This window comes from Halichoeres trimaculatus, unplaced genomic scaffold (assembly GCF_033239565.1).
Source record: "Halichoeres trimaculatus isolate MK-OKI-2021-1 unplaced genomic scaffold, fHalTri1.1 fHalTri1_scaffold_8, whole genome shotgun sequence".
NCBI lineage: Eukaryota > Metazoa > Chordata > Actinopteri > Labriformes > Labridae > Halichoeres > Halichoeres trimaculatus.
In genome coordinates, this window is record NW_027437186.1 from 20,507,440 (window position 1) to 20,519,053 (window position 11,614).

The 11,614-nt window shown below is 38.4% G+C and overlaps 2 protein-coding genes across 3 annotated transcripts; one reads left to right on the forward strand and one right to left on the reverse strand.

The window, feature by feature from the left end:
* Positions 1-1,077: 1,077 nt before the first annotated feature.
* fbxo5 (F-box protein 5) lies at positions 1,078-4,983 on the reverse strand. Of its 2 annotated transcripts, none has more exons than XM_074675975.1 (6): positions 4,821-4,983; positions 3,460-4,076; positions 2,932-3,102; positions 2,596-2,686; positions 1,995-2,213; positions 1,078-1,735 (listed from the first exon to the last, which is right to left on the reverse strand). In XM_074675975.1, the coding sequence occupies exons 2-6, from the start codon at positions 4,041-4,043 to the stop codon at positions 1,475-1,477; spliced, it is 1,326 nt and encodes a 441-aa protein (XP_074532076.1). In that variant the 5' UTR covers positions 4,044-4,076; positions 4,821-4,983; the 3' UTR covers positions 1,078-1,474. The 2 variants fall into 2 exon arrangements, with proteins under 2 accessions (XP_074532076.1, XP_074532075.1); XM_074675974.1 differs by having other exon boundaries at positions 1,079-1,735; positions 4,816-4,982.
* Positions 4,984-5,999: 1,016 nt separating this feature from the next.
* On the forward strand, positions 6,000-11,512 carry mtrf1l (mitochondrial translational release factor 1-like). Its single transcript, XM_074675612.1, has 8 exons — positions 6,000-7,052; positions 7,135-7,214; positions 7,383-7,487; positions 7,910-7,988; positions 9,483-9,646; positions 9,763-9,880; positions 10,460-10,596; positions 10,709-11,512. Exons 1-8 carry the CDS (start codon positions 6,638-6,640, stop codon positions 10,907-10,909), a joined length of 1,299 nt encoding a protein of 432 aa, XP_074531713.1. The 5' UTR covers positions 6,000-6,637; the 3' UTR covers positions 10,910-11,512.
* The last annotated feature ends 102 nt before the right edge of the window (positions 11,513-11,614 follow it).

Consider the following 11,614-nt stretch of genomic DNA (forward strand, 5'->3'; position numbering starts at 1 on the left):
GCAGGTTAACTGACACTCCCACAACAAGATACAACAGTTATTCAAGGCCAACTTGCTGAAGAAAATGAGAAATTATTATTTAATCATTTTTAAAATTTAGGACATATTTAATTTCTCTTTATGAAACTAGAAATGATGTTAATTTATAGCTGGTGTTTATACCGCTCTCAATCCTTATTGCTGTATTTTCTTGTAACTAGAGTCTTTATGTATTTTTTTTATTCTTTTCTTTTTTATTTTTGTATTTTTCTACTGACTCCATCGATTTCTGCTGCTAACACAACATTTTTCCAGTTTGGGGTCAATAAAGTAACTCTATTCTTTTCTATGCAATTCTATTTCAGAACTTCATCGGCTGAATGTTTAACGTCCCAATCAGGGGACAGTTGCAAGGAGGAAAATAAATATTCATGTATATTTTTTGAGTCAAACTTTGAATACCTATGAAACTTAACACCTCATAAAACCACAATTAAGACTTTTTAATACTTTTTAATGCCCTTAATTTTCCCAAAATTGATTTATCAACTTTTAATACTTTTTAAGACCCCGCGGACACCCTGTGAAAATTGGAACCCCAACCTCCTTAATCTTACAGGAGTACACAGAATCCTGAAAAAAAATAAATAATAAATAAAAATAAAAAATCATGAAATGGGAATAATTGTTTCAAAAATGTCTAGGGTGGGGGCTTATACTGGATTTGGGGTGGATTAGACTGTAAACACAAGTATTGTTTTAAGTTCTTAATAATTGATTTGGGGCCAGCAGTGAAATAAACTTAAAAAAGATCAAGAGCTGGCATTCTTTGTCTCCAAGAGTGAAGAAACTGACATTGTAATCCAGGATTTAGCATTTGAGACTGTTGTGTTAAACATTCATGGTATTTTCTCTTGTCTTTCCAAAGTATAAAAGTCGAAAGCTTTAGCTGGGGTAAATTCAGTGCATGGAAGCTATTTACTTTATAGATTAAAAACTGAACCTACAGTCAACACTGGGGTCTGCATCACTAACACCAAGAACAAGAACACAAGTAAGTTTTATGAAATGTATATTTACAGAACATACAAATACAGTACAAATATTAACATTTAGAGACCACCTGTGTATTAACATTTATTCAGGGAACATCAGATAAAAACTGATTAAAATACAGTATATTTACATTATTTCATTTTAAAATTCAATAAAACTGTACAATCTCTTTTCCTTTTTTGATTGTCGCTCAATGGAGACAATTTTTCAGTCAGATGACACTCTCTGGTTGATTGTTCCAGCAGTGTTCAAACAAGTGCTTCAGTCATATTTCTTCAGTTAGTTAAAGCCAAGGTTTGTTTTGAGTTTCAGTTTCCATAAGGCATAAGCAGATGCCTCTTAAAGGAAAGGAAATCCTTCGCTGCAGTCTAAGCTTTGGAGGGAAAGTTGACTAACCAGTCAAAAAAGTGTGTGGTTAAAACCACATTAAAAACCTCCCTCACAAGCGTCGGATGTTCCTCTTGCTGCGAGCACTGCCAGGTATGATCTGGGTTGACTTGGCGGATGGAAAATGGGCTCTGGGTTGCACCACCTTGCAAGGGGTGGAGCCATGGAAGCCCTGCTGACAATGGGTGCAGAAGTCAAACTGACAGCTCAGGCGTGTGCACGTGGCTCTGCGAGCCTCAGGTGAGTATGTTGATGGTGAGCCGCAGCGTTTACAGGAACGCAGAGATTCATGCTGTTTGAGACTGCTGGCAACCTGAACAGAGGAAGAAAAATATCCCATTTATTAAAGCTAGACAGGTGAATGCAATCAAGATTTATTGTGTGCACTTTTGTAGCCAGTATTGTTAACTCTCTATTAACTACTGGTTCTGTAAGGTCCTCAAATGTAAGATTTTTTTGCTTATCTTTTTGCTCTCACATTATTTGAAAAAAAAAAGTGTATTTTTGACCTCAGTGTTATAAAGACCAGAATCTCCATGGGTAAATCATCTAAATTCAGTCCCAGTGCTCACCTGCACAAAGTCATTGAAGCGTGTGCACTGAGAGCTAGGCGTGCTGCCCTTCTGAGTGGAACGCCGGTTGACTCTACAGCTCAGGGAAGATGAGGAGGAAGATGAAGATGAAGAAGTGCTTGATGAGGCCAGGGTCTGCATGCTGGATAGCACCAGCCTGGACACAGCCACATCTCTTGTCAGACTAGGAGCATGTTGTCTCAGGGAGCTCCTTGACTCCTGAAAAGGGGAGAAAAAAGACAATCATTAAAACGTGAGGGATGGGTGAAGGAGGCTTCAAACATTCAGTAAGTCAGTTTATTTAACAAAGATAAATTTACTTTCAGAACATGTATACTTTAGAGATAACTTTTAATGGCATCAGTTTCCCCTCATTGATGCATTACAATCCACTACCTTTTAAAATTCTCAGACATGCATTTTCCTGAGCAATAGTTCAGAGACTTGGACTTGACAAAGGAGTGTAGTCAACATTGTTCTTTTACATTTGTGACACCTTAATAAAGCATGTGAGCATGTGGTGACAAGTCAACATATTCCCAGTACTATTGACACTTGCCCTGTATTGAATAGCCATTGCAGTTTGTGTACATCTCCTCACCTCAAAAACTTGCTTGGCTTTTTGACATCTTCTTTGAGCGACTGTGTCCTCACAAATAATCCTCCTCCATGTCCTGCTCACCTTCTTACAACTGTGAAGTTAGAAAATCACATCATGAGTGTCTCAAAATAATTAAATATCTTTGAGGAAAAATAAGAACATCAGAAAAGTTACTACACATTATACTATTTTCTTTAAACTTTACATTCACATTACTGACGTTATTAATTACTTAAGACACACAATATATCTGACCATGACTTTAGCTGAGTAAGTTGAGTTCTTAGAAATTGAAAACAAAAGAACGACAAATGTCCTTACATATTCAGTTCTTACCTAATGAGGTCCATGTCACTTAGCATGGCCAGAATATTTGTCAAGATGCCCCTGATGTTCCTTGACAGCAGGGATGAAAACACATCAACATACTCCAGGCCCATCTGTCTGCCAATCACTCGATCCAAAAGATGACCTTCTGCTACTTGTGATGGGATGCTCCAGTCATACCTGAAACGCATCAGTCAATCAATCAACTGACATTATCTTAATACTGTCATGTAAGTGAAACCATATTTGGTATAACAGGAGGAAATTCAAATCTAATGTCTTGTTTAGGTAAGATACACTCATTTGAAAGTTACCAGTTATTTTATTAAGATAACTGCAAAAAACATCATATTAATCTAACTTGCAATATTTGTATTAAGATGATGGGAAAGCTGTTGCACTATTGTACTTTTTAATCCAAGAACCAGAAACCCCTTCCCTCGCCCATTGTGTCAAACTATTCAAATTGTCCTTTAATAAAATGTTCTCTCAGTTATTTAACAACTATGAAGTTCACAGTGAGGATTATAATCTTACCTTTTATTTTTCTGATAACTCTTGGAAAGTTTTTCACACACATCCTTCTGGAAATTCAGTATTGGCAGGATGGTATCAGCTTGACTGTCAGTTGGGGTGGATGACAGCAAGTATGCAGGCACTCTCCTCTTCTGGAAGTCCACAGGAGTGGATGCTGCCACCTGAGGCACTAAACGCCTCCATTTTGTTGAACATTTGGGGGGAGATTTTTTGGGTGATACTGTGTTTTCATAACATGTGACAGAAGAAGAACGCAAAATAGTTGGTTTCTCCTGGATGTGCTCCTCTTCTTCCCAATGATGACCATCATTCTGACTGTTCTGAAGAGACAGATAGCCGCTGTCTTCAAGCACCTCTTCATGAAACCTTTCATGCTCCCCGCTGGTGCTGTTTTCCTTGTTGTTGACTGGTCGGGTGTCGTTGAGAGAAAACAGCACGGTGGTCACTCCTGCAGGTGGACACTGGGGTTTGATGGGTGTGGGCTCTTTCATGGGGGAAGCTTTGAGGTGAAAAACCTTATTCTCTGCAGCACAGCTTTTCTCCATATTGTTTGCTTTGGGAGCCTCGTAGCTTGGGCATTTCATTGTGACTGTCTTGCAGTGTAAGGCTATGTATATCTAAAAAAGACAAATCGGAAGAGAGAATTAGATTAAACATGTTTTTAATCTGGTGTGTAATATCAAGGTCTGCAAAGCAAAATGGATTCCCTCAATGTGAGCACTCTTGGCTATATTACCTCTGATTAAAGCTAACAATCTGGCTGCCTTTCGTTTATTGCATGACCAACGTGTTCTTAAATATATACTGAACTGTGAACACAGACTTTAAGTGTAATTAGATTCTCATCCGCCAAATTTAGTTCTCAATTTGAATTGGTTTTGGCGCGTTGAGGCTGGGCGGAAAGGTAGCAGTGACGTGAATACATAGACGAGCGGCTTTGGTTTGCAGCCTTTAAATGTATTATTTAGGTTAGTGCTAGGCTGTGATATGAGTCTTCTTAGACTATTTTATTGTTGTACAAAAGCGGATGGATGTTCGTTTTTAAACCTTCGTCAGCGCTACTGTCTTGCATTTACGCGCGTACAGTGCATAACTTGGTGCATTAGTAGTAGCTTGTAACCAGGAAGCCAACGAGCTAACCTTTCCAGATCTAAAGGAACTACATGAAAACATATTGTTTTTAATCATATTCAGAAATCCAAAAACTTGTAGTTTCTCGAGCAAGATATCATGATTCTGCAAGAAAGCTGGCCCACGAACAGCAAACCCTGCTAAAACGCTTACTAGCATTTTGCCATGCTACTCTACCTACATATTGTGTTTAAGTCGGAGTAGCACTGAATTAAAATACCTTACCTTACGTTTGGTTATATCGTAATCCACAAAATGCTTCTTCCCTCCTTTTAGCGGCTGAGCTAGCTTTCATCGGGCATCCGCTCTTGCTGAATTAAATGCTCTACAACTGGAAATCCGCCAGTAGTTGCTGGTTATTTGAAATACGTGCGCAAAAGGCGCAAACCAATAGCAGCGAAGCGGGTGCTCGTCCCTTTAAACCATCAACCAGTAGTAGCTGAGACGGGAAACAGACGGTGCTATGACATCAGCACGCACTGAACGTAGCACTTCCAGTATTTCCCTCCCTAAACAGAACAAGTATTTCCCTCCCAGTGTCAAGTAAAGAGACATAATAATGTCGTATAATATGAATGCGGACATTTGAAAACGAAACGACATCCTTAATCCTGATATATGTGGCGTTTGGTGTCAGCAACTAAACTAAGCAATTTAAGTATATTATAATGGACTCAAATATGTCTTTGTCTAGAGCACCTAAACATTCTGTTTTGTTTTCTTCGTCCGTGCCTGTGTGAACGTGAATGTTTAAAAGGGCAGCAATAAGACATCAAAGGGACAGGTCACTTCACACCCCTACATGGAATGTGAGAAGTGGCCCTTTCAATGAAACCTAAGAGGAGAAGGTGGGGGATGTGATTCAAAGCTTAAAGTTAAAAGTCCTGTATCACAGAGGACCATCGTGGGAGCATGGGAGAGTAACCTTACCCACCCAAGTTATAACCAGAAATTAAAAAGCGTTTGTTGTTGTTATTTTTTTGTTGTTGTTGTTGTTGTTTTTTTTTTTTTTTTTTTTTTTTAACTTTTATTTATTTATTTATTTTTTATTTTTTATTTTTTTTCACATAGTGTTATCAGCGGTGTGAGGGGACAAGGGCACTCAATGGAAACTGAAAAGAAGCAGTGCATGAAACTGAAACTCAAAAGCTGATGCAAGACATGCAGAGTGTGAGGGTTTGAATGCAATGGTGAGAGGGAGCACCCCCTGTTCAATCAAGAATGTATATATTTTTCAAATCGCATATTTGTGGTGCACCAGTCCAAGTATAAACCACGAATTTATATTTTTGATGCTTTTTTTCCCGCCCACTTTTCAGGCTACTTGTCATTTTAATCAAATGGTTTGTGTTTCTTCAGTTCCGTTGCTGTGGTGTAGTAATGAGCAATGTCACTCTTTACCCTGCTGAAATTTCTTCGCAGAAGAAGAGGGGTTGTCTAATGCGCATGCGTGTCAGACTCAACATGTCTGCCCCCTTCAGTAGGTGGTTATGAGGAAATATTTAAAATAATGTAAGCAACCCTCTACTGTGGTATTTTCGGAAAATTCACGAGTGGAGCCTGTTTCGTTATAGCTAAACCGATGTATCCGATAACCGTAAAACCCAGACGGATAATCTGGAGTTGAGTACTTTCTCAATTACTTCCAGAGGTCTCGAAGTTTGAAATCAAGCCCTTAGTTTCAATAATTTAAGCTCACAGTCCTTCTATTTCACAGTTGTGTCCATTTCATTTTTTTTTTCATTCGATGGTGGAAGTTTTCTACTACAAAGTCACTGTAAGGTATTTAACGTGTTTTTTATGCCAGAGGTTTAAATCTACATGAAGTACTGTTTGTCGTTTTACAGGCATGTCCATTTCAAAGATGCCTTACAATTATATATACATTTGCTGACATGACAAATCTAAAGTAATGTGACTTTTTGCTACCTTTGGATAAAGTATCCATAAAGTATTGCACTTTTTGAATGGAATCAGACCAAATGTTTCTTCTGGATTAGAGAGGGGCAAAAGCCGGATCATATCGGGAATTTTTCGACCTGCTACAATGGCCTACAGAAGAGCCTTAAACCTTTTCCCAAAAGCCAAAGAATGTGTCTTGGGTCCGTGGACACCTCATCTACAGCGGTTAGCAAATTCCCTCAATCAAGAACACATGTATAACCACTGTTGCAAATCTGTGAGAACTCTTCACACTGGTACAGCATTGATGGTTGCCAAGCTGCTGTCGGTGGAGGAGCTTTTTGCCAAGAAGTCTCTGCAGGAACACCTGAGGAAGATGGAAGTAGAGTACAGCAAATGTATGAGTGAAGTGAACAGCAGTGTGACAGATCAGCAGTGTAGTCAGGATGAGCTGAGATCCCAGAGGACCAAAGTGTCACTGCTGGCTCCTCTTATCCAGAGCATCAGAGAGATGGAAACCAAACAGAGAGAGATGACTGAGACAGAGGTACTACTGAAAGGTAAGACTGTTCTGCAGACAAGAGTTTTTGGGGTATTTTTCAATTTGTCATTGATAGATATCTAATTTTATTTTCCTTGGAGATGAGGATCCAGCCCTCAGAGAACTGGCGGAACAAGAAAGAGAAAGCTGTTTGCAAGACATCCAAGATCTTAGTCAAAAGGTAGAACAAACTAGATTTTGCATAAAGTAACAAGGCTTGAAATAATAAAAACATGAGCTAACTTAAGATATTTTTATTTACACCTTTGGTAACTAGTCGCACAAGTTTTCCAAAATCACATCTAATTGTTTGTGCTTTTTTTGTCATTGAAATTGTTTCACCAACCAGATCTTGGACCTACTGATCCCTGAGGAAGAAGCAGATCTTAGCGACCTTGTGCTGGAGGTTACAGCTGGTGTTGGGGGTCAGGAGGCCATGCTATTCACCTCAGAGGTTTGAAAGTACATTTTTTAAATGAGTCATCTTCTCATATGTGTTCATCTAACAGCATAACCTGCTGAAGTAAATATGCAATTTTAACAAACTTCAAAGAAGTGTTTCTGGGTCTTGAGAAGTTCCTAACTTTGGAAATACCACATGATGAGACTACAGAACTATACTGATCTGACTTTGCAACCCTTATCCTTTTGGTTATCAGCATGATGTGATACCGGTGGTTTTTGCCACTGGAAAACACACCTAATTTATCAGAAAGAACTAGGTTGGCTCTGTTGTAAAAAGACTCAGGATGCATCTACTGATGAAGACATCAATAATAACCTGAGAATTCTTAAAGTAACGTTGAAAAACAAGTGGTATAAAAACTCTTAACTTTTCCTTGTAATTAAAGCAGATTGGTCTCCTCTCCTTTGTAGGTGCTTGACATGTACCAAGGCTACGCTCAGCACCACGGCTGGTCCTTCGACATCCTGGAGCACACGACCAGTGAATTAGGTCAGTGAGCCCAGGCACATGTGAATTTGGCCATATTGGAAAGTCAGTTTACAAGAAACGCAACAGCTGCACAGATTTCTTTCTATTTCATTCTATTTATTAATTTATAACTTTGAAGCCTTTTTAAATAAAACATGTTTATTTTTTCATTCAAAAAGTTACTCCTTTGTTAGAAGACGTATGATAGTGATGTGAATAGGAGAGGCTGAGATGGGTGATTATGTTTTTCTTTGCCATTACACAAGTTTATGATGTAGTTTTGTAGGTACAACTTTGGGTGAAAAAGTATTTTTTGTTGGCGCTTTTACATAATACTGAAGATATGGTGCCTTCTCGCGTCTTTTGAAACATTCACTGTTAACATTTTGAGGCATCTTTCTGTCATGCAAATGAGGCAGTTGGGAGAGGTTGGTGCACACAGCTTAACCTAACAGGGGGGATCTCTACCTCAAACAGGCTTCTCACCATAGCCCTACCTTCCCTATCCTCTCTTTAGATTGTCTCTCTACTCTCTCTTCTTTGTTTTCTCCAACCTCGTGTTTATGTTGGTGTATGGATGTGGTTGGGGGCGAGACCTAGTATGGGTGATCCTGGTCCCAGCTCAACAAAATACAAGTGAGGGAAGGTGCCGATTCGATAATCTAGTGTTGAGTTGCTTCTCATCTATCTCTGTCCATCTTCATGTGCCCAGATAACAGTTGCCCAATTTCTGCCGATATGCACAGCCGATAAGGTGCTATTCAGTTAGGATTATTATTATTTTCCATCTGAAAAATAAGCTCCTTCAATAAAATGTAGCACTTCATTTATTTGCACTGCAGAGCTCTGTGTCTGTCACCAGGTTGTTACAGTAGCTCTAAAATAATCAAATGCAACTTGGTTATGTTTAAAAATGCATTGAACATTTAAAGTTCATGTGATCTAAAGAAATTATTTTTCTGTATTTCAATACTGAATGTCTTGAGTTTGAAAAATTAATACATTTCTTATTTATGGTAAAATCAAATGTTTTTGTCTTGTTTTATGTGTGTTTCTTAAACAAATAAGATTTTCACAATAAGAGTAACATATAAATTCCAGTACAGGATAGACTTAGCTTTCTTTACAGTGAAAAAAACAAACAAACTTGTGATTATCGGTATCGGCCAAAAGGGGTTTCGATATATCGGCAAAAATCCAATATTGTTCATCCCTTCTATTCACACAAATAAAAAATTCTACGTGACAACTGTTGATTCAATGAGTGACTCTAAACACTAGATGGAGTCCTTTCTTTACCATATTTTGTAAATGGGCTTTTGAGGTATCTTTGAGGTGTAAATAAATGAAATGAAATCAAATGAAAAATACTTTATTTATCCCAAAGGGAAATTCAGGAAATAATAAAAAAAAAGGAAATAAGGGGGAAAAACACAAGATATCGTAAAACATTATGAAGTTAAATGGCTATTTCTTCTTCCCATCAGATGGAATTAGCTTGTCTTTTCTCTCCAGGGGGAATACGCCATGCCTCAGTAAGCATTAGTGGCCCTCAGAGCTACAAGAAGATGAAGTTTGAGGCTGGAGTCCATCGAGTGCAGAGGGTTCCCAAGACAGAGAAACAGGGCAGAATGCACACCAGCACCATGACTGTGGCTGTGCTGCCCCAACCCACTGAGGTACAGCTATGGGCACAAACACAAACAGCTTCTTCATCTCTGTAGTTGTAGCTGTGGTTGTTCTTCCACAGAAATGCATGCAGGGCTTTTTTTAAAAGTGTTTGTGTTCCTGCTAGATCTCTTTCACAATAAACCCAAAGGACCTGAGGATAGACACAATGAGAGCGAGTGGAGCTGGAGGTCAACATGTCAATACTACTGACAGCGCAGTCAGGATAGTCCACTTGCCCACAGGTAAAAACCTTGGACTGCAACAGGTAGAGGAAACTTCAGAACCTATTTAAAAGTGAGAAAGGAAGAGACTGAACTTTAAATCATTTGCCCTTAAATGGATAAAAAAAATTACATGCATACATTCAGTGTAATATGCTTAACACTGGACTCTATATTTTTGTAGAGGTCTTATGTGTAACAGTAAAATTTAGTTAAAGAGGGTTTTTAATACTCATTTGTCAGATTTTATATTGTTCCTCTATTAGCACTGTAGTTTGAACAAATCTGGTGTTGATCTCTCTGAATTCTTGTGACTTTTCAAATAAGCCTTTCAAAGCATCCTTCAGTCTCATCTGGGGTTATTCCAACCTGTTTTCTATCTCACACTTTAAAACTTTGTTCACATTTAGTACTGGCACCAAGCATTTTAACTCAAATGTTCATTTTAGAGTTTGAAAAAGCACAAGACCACTGGAATGCAAACTGTAGTTATTCAAAACTCATAAAAGAACCAATTCAAGATAGCACAGCTAAACGAAATAAAATAAGGTTAACATGAACTCGGACAGTTGTACTCTAATCCTTGTGTGTGTCTGTTAGGCGTGGTTGCAGAATGTCAGCAGGAACGATCCCAGCTGAAGAACAAGGAGAAAGCCATGAAGGCTCTAAGAGCAAAACTGTACAGCATTAAGTTTGAGGAAGAGACGAACAAGCGCTATAACCAGCGCAAAATACAGGTAAGATACTTTACATACAATAAAATCTACAAAAGGACATATTAAAGTGATACATTAAACATGGGTATCACTGCTCCACTTCCCTGTATTCTTACTTTTTCTTCCCCTTTAGATCGGGACCAAAGGCAGATCAGAGAAGATTCGAACCTATAACTTTGCTCAGGACCGTGTGACTGATCACCGGATCACTATGACAGTGCATGACATCAAGAGCTTCCTGCTGGGAGAGGATCTGCTGGATGAGATGAACTCCTCGTTGCAGGAGTTTTCCAACCAGGAGACACTGCTGGAACTGCTGGGAGAGAACAACTAGGGTGGCTCATTGGCATGACTCTTGTTCTGTTGCGATGGAAACTTCTTGCTATTCTGTTTGAAGAATGGACATGATAAAGAGAGCCCCAAGGACTAATGCCTCTCAAAGCCACGACATAAAACTGAATTGAAGTTTAAAAACACAAGAAGTCGTGTTGGCACATGACACAGCATATGTGACATTGAGAAAAGAAGCTAAAAAGTTTTTTTTCAATAACAGCATGTGTTGTTGGTTATATACTTATTTTAAATTATACCTTCATTGGCTGCATCTAAACATAACACTCACATGTGATGATAAAACATCTAATTTGAAAAAATAATAGTAATAATAAATACTAGTGATTCTAGGCTGTTCTGTCCAAACAGGTTTTCTTGCTTTCAAGAAAGAGTAAGTATGTGCACTAGTGTATGACAATGAGGCCTGAATTACATTTAGTTTTCCAGTGGGTCCTAAGGATGTTTGATGGGTAGAGGCAAGCAGGGTGTTGAACTGGCCAGTCCAGTTTTTCCGTGCCAAACTGGAAAAACGCATTCTGTGTTTGTGTTAATTTTGAAATAATGTTTAAAAAAAAATTAAAGAAAAAAAAAAAGCATAACAAAGTAAATTAATTAGTATTCAAGGCATGAATAATAATTGTTTCATTAACCTTTTTGTTGTTGTAAATAGAGAAGTATTTTTGGTTTTGTTTGTTAGCCAAAGTTT

Bases quoted from the DNA above. Each gene is read 5' to 3' on its own strand.
- mtrf1l (XM_074675612.1), top strand. From the start codon at position 6,638: ATGGCCTACAGAAGAGCCTTAAACCTTTTCCCAAAAGCCAAAGAATGT. The intron at 7,215-7,382 runs GTAGAACAAACT...TTCACCAACCAG, and splicing joins TCCAAGATCTTAGTCAAAAG to ATCTTGGACCTACTGATCCC. The intron at 7,989-9,482 runs GTCAGTGAGCCC...TTTTCTCTCCAG, and splicing joins GCACACGACCAGTGAATTAG to GGGGAATACGCCATGCCTCA.
- fbxo5 (XM_074675975.1), bottom strand. From the start codon at position 4,043: ATGAAATGCCCAAGCTACGAGGCTCCCAAAGCAAACAATATGGAGAAA. The intron at 3,103-3,459 runs GTAAGATTATAA...GATGCGTTTCAG, and splicing joins AGTTATCAGAAAAATAAAAG to GTATGACTGGAGCATCCCAT. The intron at 1,736-1,994 runs GTGAGCACTGGG...TCCTCTGTTCAG, and splicing joins GCTTCAATGACTTTGTGCAG to GTTGCCAGCAGTCTCAAACA.